Here is a 22630-nt window from a genome sequence, read left to right as displayed (position 1 = left end):
TCACTGCACAGTAAAGTTCTTCCTCATGTTCAAGTGGAACTTCCTGAGCATCAGTTCCTGCCCGTTGCCTCTTGTCCCATTGCTCAGCACCACCGAGCAGAGCCTGGGCCATGCCCTGACCCCTCCCTGCAGATAGCTGTAAACCTTGATGAGGTCCCCTCTCAGTCGTCTCTTCTCGAGGCTGAACAGGCCCAGCTCCCTCAGCCTTCCCTTGTAAGAGATGCTCCAGTCCTTTAATCATCTTCACTGCCCTCCATTGGACCCAATCCAGGAGCTCCATGTGTCTCTTGTCCTGAGGAGCCCAGAATCAGACCCAGCACTCCAGATGTGCCTCACCAGGGCTGAGGAGCAGAATCACCTCCCTGATCTGCTGACAGTGCTCTTCCTAATGCACCTCTTGGCCCCAAGGCACAGTGCTGGCTCATGGACAATTTGTTGTCTGCCAGAATCCCCAGGTCCTTCTCAACAGTACTTTTCTCACCTGACCCTGACCTTGGCACTGCCTCAGTAAGGTTCACAGACAGACTTGCACATGGACACGTGCAACATCTTCCAACAACTGGAATTAGGGATTTGCTAGTGCACATTTACTCATAGACCCAACTGCATACACAAACAATGATGCTGCAGATTTTTTCCCCTCCTGAATCACAAAATACCCAGGCAAGTTCAAGTCCCTAACTCATGAACTTTTGGAGGGAGTTTGGAACAGCTCCAATAAAACAATAAAACCCTCCATAAAAACATAAATAGAAAGAACCTGTTGTATGTTGCCCAGATATCACTATATATAGGGCAATCCATAAACCTACTCTGACCTTCTCAGCTTGATTTTAAAATCAGACCTACTCCTTCTTCATGCTAGTCACTCCTTCAGCTCAGCTATGTAAGTTACAACCTGTTTTCCCTTACAGAGCTAAAAGCATAAAGATTTTAACTTTTGTGTGTGTGTATATGTGTATTTTCCACCCTCCTCCCCTCCCCTTGACTTTTCCAGTGCAACTCAGACACGTTCAGTTACTCAAATGCAGCTCTGCACAATTTTTGGTAAAGAGTAAGATTTCCTGTCATAGCAGACTGATAGAAGTTAAAAAAAGCAGAGGCTGTTCTGTTTTATAATGTATCATTACTACTTGCATTTCAAAATTAAAACATTTTATCACAGTCTGATCCAACTTAATAAAGAAATCATAAGGCAGTGTAATATTACAAATTTATTGATTTTTGTCAAAGTAATTTTTCAGCATTGAAAATTTCACACATATAAAACAACTTCAATGCATTAAAACCAAAGTATGGGGTTTTTTTTTAAATTTAAAGGAAGTGCTGTGCTTTTTTTTTAAAACATCTCATGAACCAAATTCTTCAGTTATAAAGCTGGTAAAAATAAGTGATACACCACTAGAGTTTTTTTTAACATGTGAAATTCATCTCTTTGGGAAACAATACTTTTTAAAATTGTATCATGAAAGATACAGACCTGAAAAAGGATAAACAATCATACACAAGGCATAAACATTACACAGAGTAAGTCAGACATTTTATAAAGAGATCTGGAAAAGTACCTAAAATAGTGATATTTATTTAGTATAAAATTTCAATAATAAAATATTGCTCATAATAAATAAGAAAACATGAGTTTCATTAATACTGTTCTCCCCTTAAAGCTCTCTTGGATGTAACATGATCAGACCTGATCAAAACTCAAATTTTTATTTTTTCCTCTGTATGAAGGAGGCAGGTTTACAAGCTTCAGGTCATTCTTTGCTGGAAACAATTTTATTACGAACAAAACACAGAATTCATTTCAAGGCTCATGCGTAGTTATGGGAAAAAAAAAAATAATCCCCAAGTGTGAATAAACCTTATTACAGTGGATTTTAATACCTAAAATATTTGCCCTTTTTTGTTAAAAAACAAAGTGGAATAAGACTTCTCATGGATTATGAATGCAAAGAGAAGGCTGCCCAAGTTTGCTCAAAAGCTTCTAAATACCTGTGCAGCCGTACTTAATGGTTACCGAAGGTGGTAAGGGACAGTGGGCTCTGCAGGGGGATAGAAGCTGCATCCCTTTATATGGGGACGTTGGATTTCATCCCCGCTCGGCCCATCTGCAGACACGGCAGCTTGGAGCAGTTCTTGAGCAGCTGCTCGATCGCGATGTGACGCACGTTGAGCTCAGAGGCCAGAGAGTCCTTCTCTTGGACTTGCTTCGTCAGCTCTTCGAACACATCTGCAACAACATCATCATGTTAATGCACCTGGTCCCTCTACTGTCACAGAGGTAAGGAGTGACAGACAACACTAGGAAAGAGGCACAGACATTTTAGTGGGCTGATGAACAAGGACATTGCTTTTTCTGCTTCCAGCACAGCTTTGTATGGATTGGAAACCGAACAGGATCACTAGGTTCCAGTTTGAGGCAACCTCAGCCAAGGTGGATGAGTTTATAGCTCAAACCAAAGCTGACTCTGGCTGTATCAGCAATAGTGTGGCCAGGAGGACCAGGGCAATGAATGTCCCTCTGTGTTCAGCACTGGTGAGGCTGCACCTCAAATCCTGTGTCCACTTTTGGGCCCTGCACTCCAAGAAAGACATTGAGGTGCTGGGGCATGTCCAGAGAAGGGCAACAGAGCTGGGGAGGATCTGGAGCTCCAAGTCCTATGAGGAGCAGCTGAGGGAGCTGTGGGTGTTTAGCCTGGAGAAAAGGAGGCTCAAGTGGGACCTTTTTTCTCTCTACAACCACCTGAAAGGAGGGTTTAGCCAGGTGAGAGTCAACCTCTTCTCCCAGGTAACAAGTGACAGGACAAGGGGAAACAACCTCATGTTACACGAGGGAAAGTTTAGACCGGATATTAAGAAACATTCCTCAATGGAAAGGTTGTCTAGCACTGGAACAGGCTGCCCAGGGCAGTGGTGGAGTCACCATCCCCAGACGTAAAGACACAGATGTGGCACTGAGGGACACAGTTTAGTGGAGGACTTGGCAGTGCTGGGTTAATGGTTGGACTCGATCTTAAGGGTCTTTCCCAACCTTAATGATTCTGTGATTCCAGTCAAAATCTTAAAGAAAATACCATGCCAGTTTGCAACACCAAAGCAGGTTACAAACTAAAAGCACCTAGAGATCTCTATTTTTCACATTTCCACGTGAAACAAAGCTTAACTGATAGGAAAGCAAGCAGAATTTCTTTTTTTAAACCAGACTTTTTTTATTACAACGCATCACAAACTCAAACCAAAAAGTACTGAAAAATTCTCACCCTGGATTTGCTTGAGCAGTTTTTCATTAAGTTGCTTTAACTCTCCTGGAGTCATTGTAGTCACTGTAACAATAAAATCTGTTATTACAACTACCAGAGTCACATCAGCATTCCTAAGCAGCCTCCAAATTTCTCAGATTTTCTCCTATTGGCATCCTAATAATCATCAGATGTGTGGCAGTAAGTCAAGAGGCAACATTATTTATCTGTTATTTGTGGAAAGTCTGAAAATTCTCTTTTTAATGTTGACATAGACAAGGATTTAATCCATAGGAAAGTCCCCTCTTCAATGTCAAAAAGGTGGCAATTCAAGCTCTCAGAAGAGTAGTGTCCACAATTGGATCCACTACCAGAATTGCTTAACACATTTAAATGCTTCACCTTCCTCAGACCACAATACAGGATTTCCCCAGTGGAACCCCTGCAAACACATCTGTTTAACTGTGGGCAAGTGGACAATTCCAAGGTCACTCCTGCTATGTTTGCAAGCCTGCAGGAAGCAGCTCGCCGACAGAATTTTCAGCACATGGATATCTGGTTTAGTTGCCAAGTTTTGTGCTTTATGCACACAGGAATAACATATACAGTTTCCACTGAGTACCTCAGTGACAAATGAAGAAAAATCCTGGTTTGACATCAAAATAAAAATCATATAAAAATAGAGGTTTCCTTCTGTGCCCCTGGTGAGAACTAAAAGATCCTCTGCATCATTCAAAAGCTCTTCTGCATCTCAGGTTGTGTGCATTGATCATCCTCATAGAAAATACATACTAAGCCTCAAAGGAGGGAACTGTGAAAGTATTCTACACTGCCCTTGATCAACAACAGCAAGCAGGGGAGGACTGGCCTATTTCCTAGAACTCCCTCAACCCTGCAGTGGTGGGCACACGTGGTGCCACGCCTGCTGCTGAGATGCCCTGGCAGCACAGTGGAAAGCAACAATCCTGAACACCACAGGGGTTTACAGGGCACTCAAACAGGCTTTAAGACCTTGTAATTTTAAAATACTGGTTTTATACTTCAGCTGAGCTGTTTCTGCTGCAGCTTAGCAAAGCTCTCACTGTATACTTGAGAAAAACCTATACTGCAGCTTTTTTTTTTCCCCAGAGATTTCCCAGTGCAAAAGGTTTCTATGTGGCAAATTTAAAGCTTAAAGTTCTGAAAAAGATGGGTTTTAACCTACCCACAGGATTATTCGATTATCCTAAGCCTTCTTTTTCAAACTTTCTCACAGCTTGCAGCTGTGGGATGTTAACTTGCTGACAGTACTGCCAAACCAAAGAAGCTGGCAATAGAACAGCCTTGGTACTCAAGACATAATTCCAGCTCAGAGTGAAACAGATTCCCCTTTCCCCTCCATCAGCCAGGTACAGTGGTGCTTCTTCAGCTATCAATGCAACTGAAAAGTCCTTTCTCACATCTTACTACCCTTTCAACTCCATGAAAACCCTGACAGAATTTGCTATACTAATTGACAGCTAAAAATTTCACTGGTTTTTTCCCTCCTTTTTACACCCAGTAGTAGGATGTTACTTCCCATTTCTTCATTATTTTCATCAACACTTTATCAGCTAGCAGACAGGCTAGTTCACACATTTTATGTGTGTGTTTTGGGACACACACTGTTTCACGTCACATTATTCTGACACATAAGGGAAAGGGAAAAGGAACAGACCACTTAATAATAAATAAAACTTTATTCTAGCCCATAGCTTGGGCAAATCTAAGAAATACTGGCCAAGCTATTTACAGTTACATTAATCTTTTTTTTTTTTCTAGTAGACAACTATGTCATTACAGTGGAAGTACTGCAGTAAGAGGGTACCTCATTCTGGCAGTATGACTAAGTTTTCCTTTAACATATAAATTTTATATAATCATAGAGTCTCCAAATGGACATCTTTTGAAGGTAAAGTTCATTATGCAGTCATAACAGAAGAAAAAAACCCTGTTATTGTGCTCAAAGCAGCTTTATATCCCCCGTCCCAAAATCAAAAATTGGAGAGATAAATTCCAAGTCACTAACTTCAGTCAGACAACCCCATAAACCAGGTCAAGCTTTCATAATTCCTCTGTTAACTGCTGTCCTGATTTATGCAATCCCAATTTATGACTCCAGTGGACAGGTGGTCAAACAGCCCAGTGTATCTGCTTTGATTTATGGCTTTAAGGTTATTCATTCACTACAAATGCAACATGACACACCATACAGCAGTTAAGTAAGTTCCTTTTATAAAGAATGAGAAATGACTCAACTTTGCAAGGACAGATTTGTCAGTTTGTTAAAAAGATGGGAGCCTAAAGAAGCTAATTCCAACTTTTTACAGTACCTGTTCTCATTCTGTCTTATGACATTCCAAATTCCATTATTATCTTGTTTTTCAACAGAATATTTTACTAGTGTTTCTGTTTTCATTCTCAGGTCTTTTGAAATTCAGAAACCCTCTCCAATTACTTTCCTCATCTACAAAAGTAAGAATGGATGCACTCCAGTTTAGGACCAAATACTGTTCTAAAATAAGGATGGTACCTGCAGATATGTGTAGGATTCTAGTCCTAACACATTTCATGCAGGCTGATTCCAGAAACACTAGAATATCCAAATTTTCCCATTTGGCTCATTTCTTCTAGTGATCTTCCTAACTAACAGGAAAACTTATTTTCTGTTATTTTAAATATCACCACAGTCATCAGAAGATTGCTCAGGTCTACTGCTACAGCCCTTAACAGGACATGGTGGCACGAGAACCTTCTCATTTTCTTGTGCTCAATAGATAGAAGAAAAAAAGATTCCAGTAAAATGCACAAGGAAAGTCTGCTACTATTAAGAATGCTTCACTTTTTATGTTGTTTCACAGGTTTGCTCTGCTACCTAATCTCTAATTTCCCTGTTGCTTAGGGCAGTTCTCTCTAAAATGTATCTCAGGGCACCACACATTTAATAAGAGAGAGATTCGTAGGAGCTGAGTAACCTCCACAGGCAGAGCTGTGCAACTCCCAGGAAAGACATACTGAAGTGACTTTTGCTTTTTTTTTTTTTGCATAAATTAGACATGTCCTGCATGACAAGAAGAGCTAAGAGGGAAATTAAAACAACAACCAAACCCTCCACAGTATTCGCTTAGCCATATAGCCTTTTTCTTCACAGATTTTACCTCCTGGATTCCAGGATGAGAATCAATGCCCTGTGGGGACATTAAGTGGTCACAAAGAATGCCCTTGCTTGCCAGGCTGGGTGTAAATAGATAAATACTCACGTTCTTCCTTGCTGTATTGAGGATGCCTCCTACGAACACTGGCGAGTGAATCACCTTCAGCTTTTTCAGTTTTCTGGACTTGGTTGTGTTTAGACCACAAAACGCTGCTGCAGCAGAAGGTAGCACCGAGTCTGAAATCAGGGGATTCCCTTTGTTCCAGAAGAGTTTGTGAGCAGCTTGAGATGCCTCCAGATTTCCCATCTATCCATTTTGCAGAGTATCTAGGTACTGGGGAGTCAAACTGTGGCAGTAATTTTCTATCAGTCTGATGTCTGAAGCTAAAAAGCTGGTGTTGGGAGGTTTTTGAGCTTTCAGAATCAGAGTCTATATCCTTGTTTTGTGCATACTGTATGATCCAGTTAATCTTTTTGCTCAAGATATTTTTTACTTCTGCATATGGACTTTTAGAGAGCTTTGATCGTGGACAGTCCTGATTTGCTATTAAGTGGAATTTTTCAAAGCAGTCTCTGTGCCCCCTTAAAGATCTTGTATGCAGAAGATCCGACTTTGGTACTCCTGTAAAGACACAACAAAATACTGTGTACTCAGCTCACTTTTTAAAATCTTTACTCACAAGCAACCAAGAAAACAAAAACTTAAGTGATGCTTCCCTACTAACAGTCTTATCACTGAGGCAAACAAGGTTATCTCATAGTTTAAAATTTTTGAAGTTCCACTCAGTCTGCAGTCCCTGGCACACAAAGTGTTTTGCACACCATAATCTCCGGTGCAGGACTTCAGCATGTGCCTCTTGGGTGGTAACACAGATGAAGCAAACTGCTAACTCACATTGCATCACCCCTACCCACAAGTGTAGAAGCTGTAGAAGCAGAATAAACCCAACTGTGTATCAGCAAGTTCTACAGAATGATACTGAAGAGCATTTTGACAGCACTCATACATGCTCCCATCCTCTATGCATAACGTTATGAGCCATCTGCTCAAATAATACTGCAGGGTGCAGGCTTGTCTCCATCCAAGTGGCCAAACATAATTCAGATTTCAGTTACAGTTTATTATTTTGCACTGGTACAAGCCTGCAGCCTGGCTAGAGAAGCAAGTTCTACTACTGTCGACACTTGCCAATGTTAAACTGTCCTCAAATTCATTTCATGTGTACTTGTTTGGGCTGGGATAGAGTTAATTTTCATCACAGTCTAGTATGGGACTGTGCTTTGGATTTCTGCTGAAAACAATGTTTTCATTATTGCTGAGCAGGGCTTACACAGAGTCAAGGCCTTTTTTGCCTCTCACATCACCCTGAGTGGGATGGGGGTACACAAGGAGTTGGGGAGGGACACAGCTGGGACAGCTGATCCCAACTGACCCAAGGGACAATCTACACCATATGGTGTCATGCTCAGCATATAAAGCAGGGGGAAGGAGGAGGAAGGGAGGACTGTTTGGAGTGATGGCATTTGTCTTCCCAAGTCACCGTCACGCGTGATGGGGCCCTGCTCTCCTGGGGATGGCTGAACACCTGCCTGCCCATGGGAAGCAGTGAATGAATTTCTATTTCTGCTTTGCTTGTGTGAGCAGCTTTTGCTTTCCCTTTGAAACCGTCTTTACCTCAACCCACGAGTTGAGATTCTCTCCCCCATCCCACCGGGAGGGGGGGGAGGAAGTGAATGAGCAGCTGTGTGAGGCCAATTTGCTGGCTGGGGTTGAACCACATCATCTAAGATGGATGTTTATTCTCCTCTTTGCTTGTCCTCCTTCAAGGACTATTCAAATAGCTACAGCAGGTAACTTAAACCTCAAAGTAACTGATAATGATTGACACTTTTAAAAAGGAACACAATCTGTGAAGATGTACAGTTGGTGAGTGAACACAGATGGTATGAGAAATAACTATTTCAGAAAGTTAATAGTATCCCAGTACAAAATTACTTTCTGCAACTTCAGTGGATATTTATTTTTCTTCAGATTCACCTACACAGTAGATTCAGAATCCATGTCCAGAGTATTGAGCAGTTTGACATTTATCCCAATACCCAGTATGCTACTTGGGAGTTTACCAATATACTGAAAACCAATTCTGTCAAACAAGGACCTCATTGCAAATTACAATAATACACATGTGAACCACTGCTTGAAACTGTTCAATGCCAGAGTATTTAAACCAAAATATGATAATGTAATTTGATCGTTGAAATTAGGCAACATCAACTAAGCTGCAGCCATTTTACCTTTTAGCACATAAAAACTATTAAATTAAAAACCATGAAATGCAACAGGTAACAAAAGCTGATAACCGAGACACTAATGAGCAATTAACAGAAAGCTGCTTGTTACAATTCTTAGTTATATCTGACTTACCCTCTGAAATTCTCGAAGTACACTTTAAGCCTCTGATCCTAAATGACTAACAAATGACACACCGCCTTTTTAAGTTATCAAATGGCACAGAATCCCAAACTACTCTCAAAACTAAGCTACCAAGGTAAACATCTTAACACAAAACTAATGAAAACAAATCCAAGCACTTCATTTTGATCATTTCTCTGGTAACTGGTGCTTGAAGTTGGGGAGCTCAAACACTGGGATCAGCCATTATAAATTGCTGATTTTCCACTGCTTGGGCAGCTCTGAAACTCAAGTGCATTATTGTTCCGGTTGAGTTTCTAAGAGCATACACAGTTTATGGGGCAAAATGTCTAAAAGAGTGGAAAACGAAAGAGAACAGCAGTGAAATTTATTTTGTTCTTGGTAGCAGGGGAAAAAAGGTCATGAAAAAAGATGTTCCTTCAGTTCATGAGATAACTATTAGAAGAAAAAAACCCCATATATTAACCAGAGGCATCTTTTAAGGAGGAAGTTCTGAAGCAAAGTACAGAGACAGAGGATGCCTTCACCAGGCTCAGTCAAGATTCTCACTCTGTACCTCAAAATAGTCTTCAACCTCTTTCAGCAGACATTCACTAACTTTTCTCAAGCTCTGCATGATCTAGTGCCTACTTGCAATGCTATGTTCCCTCTCTATATTTACAGAGGCTTAAAAAACCCCAAATAAACATTTCTAGTGAAAACAAGGAAAGACAAGTAATTTGTTTTCATGACTTATCAGCACTATTTAAATAGAGTATCCCAAGTAGAGTAACCCAAGTTAAATAGAGTAACCCAAGTAGCATGATGGAAACATTAAATCTTTAAGACATCAGGGGAGAGCAAACACTGCCAAGAGAAGTTATAAGGCAAATATATTCAGGACACTGCAAACCCTACAGATCCAGGGTGATTTGTTATTTGCTTTACCCAAGTGATTCTTCAACATTCTTCACTGCTGCTGCCGCTCATAGTGTTTTCTTTTACTTACAGAAAAACATCAGATTGGCTGAAAAGCACATTTTGCACAAACTTTCTATTCAGTAATGCTCAGGAATCCACCCAAACATTTGACTGTAAGAAGAATGAATGAACCCAATGTCTTCTGATCACAGGACAGAGTAATCCTGCCTGAAGCAAGTATTTGAAGATTTGGGGAAGAAGAGGCAAGAGAACTGCAGACAGCACAGTTAGTAAATCACGGCCAAAGGCAGTTCTGCACAACCAGTTTCTAGTTCACAGATGCCAAGAGGTACCAACATCTTGGTCTGCTCTCGGGAAACCACCTTTCTCCCAACTCAAAAGTCAAACATACCCACCAAGTTTTTACTTCCTTATTTTCTCCTGCACCCCCTCCTTCCTTGAAACTAGGGAAAGGACCACTGCCCTGTTTCTATTAAAAACAGGAAAAAAAAATTAATTAAAAGTTTAATGAAGTGCTTCTAGAGCTGGTTCCAGAGGCCTAGGCTCTCACAGTCAGGAGCTCAGCCTGGAACACCTGAGGAAGCAGGTCAGGCCACACATCCATATGCACACAGCATTACTTCTGGGGCAATCACGAAAGAAACACCTGCACAACAAATGACAAAATACTGCAGTATCACTTAAACCCCAGAAATTCCTTTGAGGCTGCTTCATTATTTCAATGAGAACAAATGCTACATGTTCAATAGGACCAGAGGGTGAAACAACAAAAAACAGCCAACATACCATTTGTTACACAAAGAACAAGTGCAGAATGACTTTATGAAGCCCCATCTGAATTTTATGTCCAAGTCATAAGCTCAAGGTTACTCAAGTCTTTCCTTCTGACAAATTTATCTTTTAAGAGTTCTGAACATGGCTAACTTTCCCACTCTAGAGGCATGCTGCTCAAAGAAATCTATATTATCAGAACTTAGTAATACTGAGTGCCTGAGATTAGCAATTATTACAGAAGAAAAAGAACACGATACTTCAAGAGTCTAATCTTTGCATTTATATACCACATATTGGCCATAATGTCCCTATTTCTTAACACAGAGAAGGTTATTGCAAAACACTTCCAGTATACAAGAACACACACACAACCCTTCTGACCAGAATTTATGCCCTTCCCCTTCTCTTATTCCACCGAAAAAACCCCAGAAGGGTCTTATCTAAATACTCTTCAATACAGTAAGGAACTGAAAATGTGCAAAACCAAACCACTTTTGTAGAGAACTGTTAACAGATCTGCGTCATCTTTCACATAACTGGTTTGGATTTCTATTGTAACAAATACACAGAACCCCCCCCCCCTCAAACCAACAGTCAATCTCTCTTTTGTCCTAAGGTGACAATTAGTGCTTTCCTACCCAGAGAACACAAATAACATCAGCCATAACGTTCTGGAAGAGCTGAGCATCAAGAGCAGCTGCTGTGCCAGCACAAACAGCAGTCACGTACCAGTATTAAAGCAAGTAAGGGCAGGATCCTTCAAAACAAATCCTTCTGTTGTGGGCAATACCATCAGCTTTATGAGGCAGAAAAGATGTCCATTTCTTTTTGGTAAGATTTCATACTCCACTCAGATTACTTCATATCTTTCCCTTCATCACAACTGCAGAAAAAGCCTCCAGCTGGTAAAGTGGTGTGGATCAAGCGATGTATAAAGACCATGCAGTTTTAGAACACTCATTATTTTATTCAACACTATACACAGAGAGATGAATAAAGCACAGTAAGACTTCTGGTACAATACAAGAAGCAATACTATAATTTTGATAAACAGCTACTGTCAGTTCCAGGCACTTTCAGAGGGTTTCAGTTCCATCTCAACATTCCTGTTTGCCAATATCTCAGACCTTCTTATTTTTTTGTCTGGTTCTTCAAGTCCACAATCATACAAACAATAGCATTTCCCCCCCATATTTACAGGTATGTCTACATTTGCTCCTTGTCTTACTTTCCAAGAGCAGGATTGCAGACTATTAAGTCCAAGTATGTCCTACCCTTCATACTTATTTTTTCAGAGAAGGAAAAAAAACCCCAACACTCAAAAAGCAACAAAAAGCCCACAACCGTCCACAGTAGAAAAGCTTAATCTACAGGGGAAAAAAAAAATCCAGCAAAATTCACTAACATCTAGAAGACCATATCTAACTAACTTAAGACAGCAAATGCTATGAGGAAACAAGCTCATGCCAGATATCACTCCTCAAATGAACGAGATTCACAGGCTGATGCCAAACCTCCAGACAAATCATAAAACAATATAAGTGCTTACTATCCATTATTTGCTTCTGATTCTAGTAACCCATTTGTCCTAGATGAAATAAGAATATATCACTTCACTTATCAATATTTTTGTATGTTGACTTGTACAGAACAGCACTTCCTACTTAAGTACCTAATATTTAGAAAAAAAAAAAATAACAATTTCAATTTCTAAGCTTTGAAAGGTAGAAAGTCAACATGTGTCCTAATCCACTCCTGTGAAGTAATTTTGTAAATGAATGACCAGCAATCAGGCAATTTAGTACACATTTTTAAAGTTCTAGTTATTCATAAATGTAAAGTAGCAGAGAGCAGGGAGAATATTTACGATATAACCAGCTGTGCAAGGACGTCTCAATAACTTCTACCCTGCTTTGAAGCATTTGTAGATGAAAGTAAATGAGTTTTCATCATAATAAAATTTTTTTGAGTTTTGGATTTTCTTTTTCTTGAGGGGAAGAAACCTACAAAGGCTTTCTTTCTGCCTATGCAACTGATTCACTAACAACCCTCTATAACTGTTCTTCACGATAAAGATATAGAGCTAAACTGAAATGTTTGCTCACATTTATATAAAACTGGTTAGAACAGTCATCTTATTTGGAGATTATAATAATAATCAAGTCCAATTCAAAAAGACTGTTCTTGAATACTAAGATTACTTCACATCCCTACACAAATGTTTCCATAGAAAAAATAAATCAGTGATCATTAGCGTGCTTGTTTATCTACAACACTGGGGTTTTTTTCATTTGTTTGCTATTCTCTTTTTAAAAAAAAACCTTCTTATTTGGTCTTTCAGCTCCATCAGTTGGAAACAACATTAAAGAAGGCCTGCATTCCCTTCGTAGCAATTTCTAATGTAATGCTGGAAACTAATTGTTTTTGCAATGGTGAATAACCTTAGCTTGAGCAGCTGAAGTGGAAAAAAACCCCTGAATTTAAGATGGAGTGAACTAAAATTAAAAAGAACACTTCTAGACACATGAATAGTCAATTACAAGTTTGTACTACAACATTAATTAATTGCAGGCCCTTTAAAGAATTTACAAATACTTTATGGGTAAGATTTACACCTGACCATAGAGAAAGGAAAAGCAAAGCTGCCTTCTCAGTATAATGCTGGTGCCCACTATGCACACAGCTCCATAAATGTGTAAAGTACATGTGGTTAATAAGGACAGACAAAGGGGAGTGGCTGCACTTCATAACACAGCTTTGTACAGCACCAGCAACACGGGGGAAATTACCTGTTTAAGTCAGAACACTTAGAAAAGATACGCCTACAGTTTAGGCATATCTCCTACTTGTGGAGACTTGCCCGTATAGCCAGTGAAGAAATGCTTCTCAGGCACAATTCTCCTCATCCTAAACAGTTAACTACAGAAAGATTTGTGACAGACACTGATGCTTTTTGCCTTTAATCCCATAAGTAGGGAAGAGCCCTTGTGAAGCGCTTGTCTGTGGCTGCCCGCTTTGAGCCCCAGCTTTCACTACATGTTGCGAAATGCTGCAGCTGCTGCTCCCCTCAGCTGTCCACCTCAGCGTCCCTCTGTAAACAGGGATGTTCAGCCAGCCCGTGGAACAGCTCCTGAACATCTGCTAGTGTCCACTAGAAACACAAAAATCAGATGAGCTCAAGTTTGGTTCACCTTGTGTGCGGGGCCAAGACGTGAAGCATTTCCCTGTCTGCTGCAGAAGACATTAAATGTTCACGTTTGTCTATCTTAAGCCACTGCTGCATATTAGTCTGCTCAGCAAGAGTGATGGAAGAGGGGGGTTCTTAGAAAAGCAGATTCCAAGACCTGTTCAAGATACATTAAACAAAAAGCAGCCCAAGATGACCTGAGACAGTAAGTCATCCACACATCTAAATGACAAGGAGTAGGGAAAACTGATACTCATCAGTTGTACAATTCTGCCAACATTGAAAAACAGCATCATTAGAGACATATCTCCAATACATCTGCTTGACAAGATTTAAAGCCAACTGCTATTTTTAAGTGTATATACACAATTTCATTTGAGAGTTAAATCTTATGACTTATTAGACTGGCTAGAAGGCAAATGCCAATGCCATTCATTAACTTCCAAAGCCAGACACCTTATAAAGACTAGATATTATCTCGTTCATAAATTAAAGTTCTCTCCTTGCTCTCACATGACAAAGCCAGTACATTTCATACATCAAGTGTGCACACAAATCTCCCACTTCATTTCTATCAGCTCATTTGTATTTTAGCACATAGCAAAGACATTCTATATAAGACAGAACAGAGAACCAGTTGGCCCTCTAAACGTGTTTTCAAAAATCATGTTCCTTATAAATTACTTTGCTATCTGAGAGTTTTCTTCCATATTAGAAAAAACAATACATTCTGATTACAGAACATGTTAAAGCTATCCCACACTTTGTAATAAAAATCAATTAAACTGACCTAGAAGAGAGTGTAATCGTGAGCCAGTATTTCTATATTCTGGATGATGCCAGGTAACTAACATAACTGCTCAATTATCTCATTTGCATGGACAAACCTCCCAGATTTACACATAAAAAAATGCAAAAATGTACTTTTAGAACTAGCCACACAGCTCCATATTACTCAGTGGTACTTGCACAGCACTTGAAAGACTAAGAATAGCATCTCCAACCATGTTTGGACTTGAATTCGTAGTTAAGAGCTTTACTGGAAACTGTAGCTAGCTTCACATGTCCATTCAAGTTTGTAGAAATGAGTCATATCCCTGGGCTGCAAACACTACCTTGAAACAAGTTCTCATCTGTCTAGTCTAAAGGACAACGCTGGAATTTTTCATGTTTTATTGCCAGGATAATCTACTTTACTGGTTATCATTTAATTAACACTGAAAAAATAAGGCTGTGTAATATTCTGGAACAGAAATGAAAATAGCATTTTCCAATTCTTTCAACTACACCTTGCAATCCATGTTATTTCAGTGAGATATTCTTCTGTAGGGTGTAAAGAGGAAAAAAGTGAAATTTGAGTGTTTACAGCTCTTAACAATTAAGCTCCCCCCTCCTAACCTTTTCTTTTTTTTCAGATGAACACAGAGAACACAGAATGAGGATATTACACAAGATTTTATATATCTCAAAAAAAAGCCATGTCATAAGACAGATTTGTTTATAACATCTCTGGCTCAGCCTGGAGACTGGGATGCAACTGGGATGCAACCAGGCTGAATTTGCCTCAAATGCTGAGTCTATCAGAACTTTAAAGGACCATGGAAATGTGACTGTCTCAACATAAACCAGGGGAATAGACGCCCAGTACTAACACTACATGTTATATTACAAGACCTGTGAGAGGAACTGTCATTTGCTATTCAGCTGTTTAACTCTAAACAGAGATGGAAGCAAGCCAGTTTGCCTGTCAGCCAGCATTCCCCAAGATGTTATTGTAGTTAGCAGCACCAGATAAGCAAAAGAGCGAAAACCAGCTCAAACAATCATGTTTTCCACTTCTGTTACAGTCTGTCTCTGTTACAGCCCTCGAATGTGAGGAAACTCGGATTTTTAAGTAATTCTGGATTAAGAAATACCAGTATAAACCCAGTTTAGACAGACCCATTATGACAGAAACCTGAACACCTCTAAGCAGCACCACGGGCAGCACAACTGCTGCCTCTGTGTGCGCCGTGAGACACGGGACAGACAGTCATGCAGAATCACGGAATGGTTTGGGTTGGAAGGGACCTTAAAGACCAACCCTCTCGGAAAACTGGAGTTTCATAGCAGCTTGTAGGGGCACCATATTGAGGCAGAGGATTTTGATTTGTTGATATATCCATTTACAGACAGTTCTTATACATACACACGCATATATTTTTGAGTGTCCATGTATTCCCCCCCTACTCTCCAGATACAACTGCAGACCTGTTTTTAGTATTCTGTCTCTACCAGAGTTCAGTTAATAATTTTCTCATATTCTAATGAAATTAAAATGAAGAACTTTGTCCCACCTAACACACAACACATGATTTCCTGGCTTATGCAAACTAGTTACAAATGAATTCAAAACATTTCCTGTTTCAATCCACTGATTACTACTGTATTACTACACCTACTTGTAAAAACAAACAATACAGAATCTCTGGTGTTCACTTCACCTGCACAAGACAAGCAAAAGCCAACCTCAAACTCCAGCAGATCCACACCACAGGATATTCTAAGCCCCCTCTGGAAATTTAAAGAAACCAGAATCAGCTCCACTTCTCAAAATGTTTAGAATTTCACATGTAAGTACTTTGCATATTTTAAACTTTAAGAAGCACATTCGTATTCTGCTGTGTTAAATCACCTGACAATGATCCTCCAGACACAAAAGCTACTTTGGCAATAGAAGTATTTATGTGTGGCTTAGTCCACTTGGCTTCCCCGAGCATGAATCCTCAAATTCAGTGAGCTGGATAAGCCAGTGCAACAGGTTAAAAATACTGTCCTTTCCAGAGAAAACACTTCCCCCACCTCTTTTAGACTGAAAATCAGCACTCCTGAACTCTCCTGAGAATGTTGTTCTTTCCTTGTTCAAGGAAGGTTGATGACATATAAAAGAGGAAAGTTTAAATCTGCATCTTGGCTTTACTTATTCCTTATGCCCACATTCCTTTTTCTTCTCCCTTTGCTACCACTCTTTCTGTCAGCTTTAGAGAAACAGATCCTATAATCCTTATACATCCCTCCTGAATAAATTCTGGGACAGACACCACAGCTTATCTCCAAATTGCTCTCAAACCAGCAGTTTCTGTGAATTACGTCAACTTAGTAGGAAGTATAATCACAGGTTAGGCTAAGCTATCATTTTAATTCAGTAAAAGACTAAAAATCTAATACTAAAAAACTCATGTTGAAGACCTGATATCTGATAAAAATATAAAGGTTTTATTACACAGTAACTGACTTCCTCATTCAGAAACTCAGCAGTTACTCAGTTAAGACAGACCACAGATTAGGCTTCCTGTACAGCAGTATTCTCTATAAAGGACTAGAAGAGCAACTTGATTTTTTTCCCCCCAATTATATACCATTACAAAGCTAATAAACATAATAAAGGTTACAAAGGAACACCCCAATGTCAGGAAGGTAAAGGCTGAGCCACGTCACAACACTAACACAGGAAGAAGTCTGTTGAGTCATTATTACAGATGGGGATGGTCTCCAAGTCACTCACTTCTAATTACTCCCCTTACTGACCCAAGACAATCAACAACATCACCACTGAGACACAAGCAAACCTGCACAGCTGTTGAACCCACGGATGCCAGAAGACACAAAGACCCACCAGCACTAAACGACACTGTAATTAAGTGCAGCTAAGTAAATAACATTTTTGTTGTGTTTTTTCACATAAATTTGTCAAAGACCGCTTCAGAGGGGGTTCAGCCCTGGGCTGGATCAGTTCTGAGCACATGGATTTGCTGTATCCAGCTTTAAGCAATCAGATGCTGACATGAAGGGAAACAGAACTGTTCTCATCACTTTTGCTAGAGCACTAGAATATGATGCCCTTCTAAAAAAGGAAATTGGGAAACCTCTATACGCAGACTCATGAATCAGAATTATTTAGGTTGGAGAAGACCTTTAGGATCACTGAGTCCAACTGGAAACCTAACACTGCCTAAGCCCACTGCTTGCCCTTGCATTACACACCTCTAGTGCTCCCTCCTATCCTGACCCACCTCCTAGTGCTGACTGCATGGTCAGGGAAGATGGAAGAGGTGCTATACATCCCCATTAAATCAGACAGCACTTAACACATGGAAGTTAACAGGGTGCTGCAAACAGTGGGAGTGCTCAAGCATCCTGCAAGATGATGAGCTGTGACTAATAGCCTGCCTGCTCTGCTATTTCCTGCTTCTCCGAGGGAGCAGTTCCACATGGACATCCACACCAAAAATGAGCAAGCCTGTCCTAGCTGCTGCACGAATATCTTTTTAGAATAGCCTACTTCGCTTCCTGAATTACTTAACTATATATGTACAGGTTTTAATTGCTTAGATTTTTAAATATGATGTTAAATAAAAAGGCAAGCTATTAGTGACAATGACATTTGTAAGTGTGGGATAACACATCTACAGAGCTGATGCAACATACAGCTGATTCTGTTCAACGGGAGCTATGTTATAATGCATCTGAACTTCATTAAAACACAAGCAGGAGGTCACTATGAAAACATCCAGCACAGCATTCTGCATTAGTGAATTATCCATCTCATGCTGTACCCAGGGCTGTTAGTTAAAATGCCAAAAGACTGTTAGTTTAGATGTATCAAAATCAGCCTTTGTCACAAGAAAACACAGGAATGCAGAGATATGTCAAAAGTAGGAAAATGTGACTGTAGGTATGGTAAATAGTGGGCTCATGCAGTAGTTCAGCTACAAAGTCTTATAATGATTCTTCATAAAGTCACTGACACAGTCTCTGTCACCTTTAAGCCTCCTGTTCCTATAAGCAGTGACAGTACATCTTTTTAAAGTGGCACACAGGAGACAGATTATCAGAAATTGAGATATTTTGATGTTACAATGATCAAAAATACGTATACTTTTCTTTCACTAAGCAAAATAAAAGATTAGGAATATAGTGGTCCAGGGGAGTAATTTCAGGGGAGCTTTCATCAACATTCTGTTCAAGTAGTGTCCTTTCAAAATTAACTGAAAATGTAGAAGATTATGTAAAGTAGTCTGCTGCACAGATTAATTCTTTCCTATTTCAAGGCTATTTAAAGGCGAAAAAAAAGAGCTGTTCCCCCTAAAACACATGATAATTTTGTAAAGTCACAGTCATAATAAGTAACTTCAACAAATCCACAGCTTATCTCAAACAACAGAGCACAGGAACCATCCAGCAATTTTTTTAATGTGTTCTGTTTTATCTCTTTCAGCACTTTTCAAAGCTTCAGAATGTAGTGGAAGTACCTAATTCTCATTGTGTCAATATGTTTTTAAAGCCTACAGAGAGAAACATCTTCACTCCATACTGAGCACTCTAAACCTAACATTTTAAAGCAGTAAGAAAACTCAGACTGACAGGTTGTGTTAGGTTAGGACAGCTGCTCTTGAGTTTTCACAGAAAGTGCAAATACACAAGCATGTCTCTTCTAAACAAAACCAGAAAGCATTCCAATTATTACTGAAGTACCAAAGTATTGTTCAGATTAAAATACACTGCCTCTTCTAGCAACAAAAATCTATTGTCATCAAGAAATGGGACTAATCACATGATACTGTTGAGATCTTCATATTCAATTGCCCCACACCCACATAAATCACTTTAGGTAGTCACATCCACATACAATTGGCAAAGATCACTCTATGTAACTGGAACCAATTACTTTGTTGCCCCAACTTAAATTCTTATTTGATTTAAAAAAAGGGAAATAGGTAATCTACTGTTCATTCATGCATGAAGAGCAACACAATGGGTAAATTCTTTAGCAAAACAAGGTTTCAAATTCTAAAAATACTAATCTAAAACCAAAATGGTTTTATATGATTAGTCTTTTAAAACACAGACAAAATTCCTACTTTACAATTTGCAGACTTGAAGAAGCTTTGACAATGAATCCGGTTCTATCATATTACACATATTATTACAAATCTTACGAAAGCGAAAGGAAATAATACTCTGAGTACTTCTAATGAAAGTGAAACACTGATCTGCTTCCAAACTATTATGCTTTAAAATTTGCAGCTTAAGCTAGTTTTATAGGTAGACACCCTCTAACCACTGAACAAACCCCCTGAATAAAGGTCGGAAATTTAACATCTGAGATCTAATGCCAGATGATGACACTAACACCAGGGCATTTCAGAGGCTCTGGGAAGGGGTGCTCATCTCCACATCAGGAGGAGCAGACACCAGAGAGCAGGCAGGGCACCCACCTTTAGAGGAGACGAGCGAGAAAACAAACTAGTTTGGCCAGCAGGAAAACTTTCTACAGGTACGCGTTTTCAGAGCTAAGACTCGACGAGAGCTTTCCTTTGAGCTCCGCCGGCGCTCAGCCCCGCGCCCGGGAATGGCACAGGGGGACCCCCTTTAACTCCTCACCTTCGATGTTGAGCTCGAAGCAGACGTGGCAGAAGGAGAGCGTCTCCTTCTCGGTGCCCAGCTTGCACACACTGCACACGTTGTCATCGTCCAGGTCGATGCTCACGAACTGCTCCTCGTTCATAGTGCCCTGCGGAGGGGGCGGCAAGGGACGGCATCGTTATCCCGGGAGCTCCCCCCGGGGATCAGCCCCCGCCGGACCCCCCCGGGCGGAGCGAGGGCGGGAGCGTCCCGGGAAAGTTTTCCCTTCGGAGAAACTGAGGCCAGGCCGCACAGCACGGACCGAGACTTCTCCCCCCCTTCCCCCGGGGACTGCCCCGTCCCGTCCCGTCCCGTCCCGTCCCGCTCCCACGCAGTTCCACCATCAGCTTCCACATCGCTGCCCACCTCCGTCCCTCCCTCCGCGGCGCGGACGCCACCGTACGGCCAGCCCCGCGCAGCCCTGGTTGTACCCTGTACCTGTATCCCTGTCCCGGAACCTACCTCCCCATCCTACCCCTCTCCCGACCCCCGCCATCCGTGCCCGCTCACCGCCCCCGCCCCGGCCGCGCTCCGCTTTGTCCGCCCGCGCCGCCGCCGCCGCCGCTCCGGGCGCCGGCACCGCCCGCCGCTTCCAGGCCACCACCACGGCCCCGGCGGAAGCGGGGGGCCCCCCCCCCCCCCCCCCCTCGCAAAGTCCCCGCGGCGCGGCCGCGCTCCGCTGCTTCCTTGGCCGGCCAGGATCGCCCCGAAGCGGGCGGAGCAGGGCGGCGAGGCGGGAGGCAGCGAGGGGATCTGGCTTTGCCTTACCCTCCAGGCGGGCACAACAGCGCAAGGCGGTTTCCGGCGCTCCCCTCCGCAGTACTTGGCTCTCCCGCGTGGGCGGGGCGTGTTCGAGGGGAAGGTGGGCGGGCGGGCGCTGTTGCGGCGCTGCTCCTGTCGCGACCGTGGTTGTCTGCTGCGGGTTCCTCGGCGTATATGTACACTTAATTAGCTGGTCGTGTATAAGGCAGACGATCCCTGAGATCCCGAGTGGTTAGGTTTTGTTAGGAGTGCCAAAAAAAACCCCAAAACAAAACAGCGCAGAGTGACGGAATATCAATTCCATTCGGGAATGGAAAGCCAAACCCAGCCAGGTCTCTGCTTGCGCCTCGCAGATAAAGCCACAGCTGGTCACAGAATCACAGAGTGGGTCTGGCTGGAACGAACCACAGTGGGTCACCTGTCCATCCTCCCTGCTCCAGCAGGGTCGTCCCAGAGCACACAGCACAGGGTTGTGTCCAGAGGGTTATGGAAAATCTCCAGTGAGGGAGACTCCACACCCTATCTGGGCAATCGGTTCCAGTGCATAGTGACTGCACAGTAAAGTTCTTCCTCGTGTTTAGGTGGAACTTCCTGTGTATCAGTTTCTGCCCGTTGCCTTTTGTCCTGTTGGTTGGCACCACTGGGAAGAGACCGATTGTATCATCTGGAGAATTTCCACAACTGACGGAAATTACGTGCAGCACATTCCTACATGTCAAAGTGGCGTTATTTATGGGAGACCTAAGTAATCTTCCAGAACCTCCTTGGTCAAAACGTGCCTCTGCTGTTTTGATTGTTTCTTTCGTTGTGTTTTCTTGGGGTGTTTTCTTGAATTTTGTCAAAAAGAAAAGGATGGAATGCCATCCAGAGGGACCTGGACAAGCTTGAGAAGTGGGACCATGGGAATCTCATGAGGTTTAAAAAGATCAAGTGCAAGGTGCTGCATCTGGGTCGGAGCAACCCAGGTACCAATCCAGGTGTGGGGGAGGGTGAACAGACTGAGAGCAGCCCTGCTGAGAAGGACTTGGGGGTGTTGGTGGGTGAGAGGCTGGACATGACCCAGCCATGTGCACTGGGAGCCCAGAAACCCCCCGTGTCCTGGGCTGCACCCAAAGCAGTGTGGGCAGCAGGGGAAGGAGGGGATTCTGCCCCTCTGCTCTGCTCTGCTGAGACCCCACCTGCAGTGCTGCCTCCAGCTCTGGGGTCCCCAGCACAGGAAGGACATGGACCTGTTGGAGTGAGTCCAGAGGAGGCCACCAAGATGATCAGAGGGGTGGAGCATCTTTGCTATGAGGAAAGGCTGAGAGAATTGGGATTGTTCAGCCTGGAAAAGAGAAGGCTTTGTGGTAACTTAATTGCAGCCTTCCAGTACCTGAAGGGAGCCTACAGAAAAGGTAGAGAGAAACTATTTACAAGAGCGTGTAGTGACAGGACAGGGGAAAATGGCTTCAAACTGACAGAGAGTAGATTTAGATTAGATCTTAGGAGGAAATTCTTTACTGTGACAGTGGTGAGGCACTGGAACAGGTTTCCCAGAGAAGCTGTGGATACCCCATCCCTGGCAGTGTTCAAGGTCAGGTTGGATGGAGCTCTGAGCAACCTGGTCTAGTGGAAGGTATCCCTGTCCATGGCAGGGGAGTTGGAATGAGATGATCTTTGAGATCCCCTCCAACCCAAACCATTCAACAATTCTA

The 22630-nt window shown here is 41.9% G+C and overlaps 1 protein-coding gene across 4 annotated transcripts; it reads right to left on the bottom strand.

Moving 5' to 3' along the window:
• Positions 1 to 1204: 1204 nt before the first annotated feature.
• On the bottom strand, positions 1205 to 20966 carry CUNH21orf91 (chromosome unknown C21orf91 homolog). 4 transcript variants are annotated; one of them, XM_029961448.1, is made up of 5 exons: positions 20943 to 20966; positions 20154 to 20283; positions 6521 to 7036; positions 3264 to 3326; positions 1205 to 2233 (listed from the first exon to the last, which is right to left on the bottom strand). In XM_029961448.1, exons 2-5 carry the CDS (start codon positions 20275 to 20277, stop codon positions 2073 to 2075), a joined length of 864 nt encoding a protein of 287 aa, XP_029817308.1. In that variant the 5' UTR covers positions 20278 to 20283; positions 20943 to 20966; the 3' UTR covers positions 1205 to 2072. The 4 variants fall into 4 exon arrangements, with proteins under 4 accessions (XP_029817308.1, XP_029817307.1, XP_029817306.1 ...); XM_029961447.1 differs by lacking the exon at positions 20943 to 20966 and adding an exon at positions 20685 to 20729; XM_029961446.1 differs by lacking the exon at positions 20943 to 20966 and adding an exon at positions 20650 to 20670.
• Positions 20967 to 22630: the final 1664 nt, after the last annotated feature.

This window comes from Manacus vitellinus, unplaced genomic scaffold (genome assembly GCF_001715985.3).
Source record: "Manacus vitellinus isolate BGI_N305 unplaced genomic scaffold, ASM171598v3 scaffold_34_pilon, whole genome shotgun sequence".
NCBI lineage: Eukaryota > Metazoa > Chordata > Aves > Passeriformes > Pipridae > Manacus > Manacus vitellinus.
This window is presented reverse-complemented; position numbering and strand designations above follow the sequence as displayed.

What these genes read in the sequence shown, in the direction of transcription:
- CUNH21orf91 (XM_029961446.1), bottom strand. Translation starts at nt 20,670, where the DNA reads ATGGCGGGGGTCGGGAGAGGG. An exon ending in CTTCGAGCTCAACATCGAAG is followed by an intron (nt 7,037 to 20,153) that starts GTGAGGAGTTAA and finishes GTGTCTTTACAG; the next exon opens with GAGTACCAAAGTCGGATCTT. An exon ending in TCAATACAGCAAGGAAGAAC is followed by an intron (nt 3,327 to 6,520) that starts GTGAGTATTTAT and finishes TTATTGTTACAG; the next exon opens with TGACTACAATGACTCCAGGA.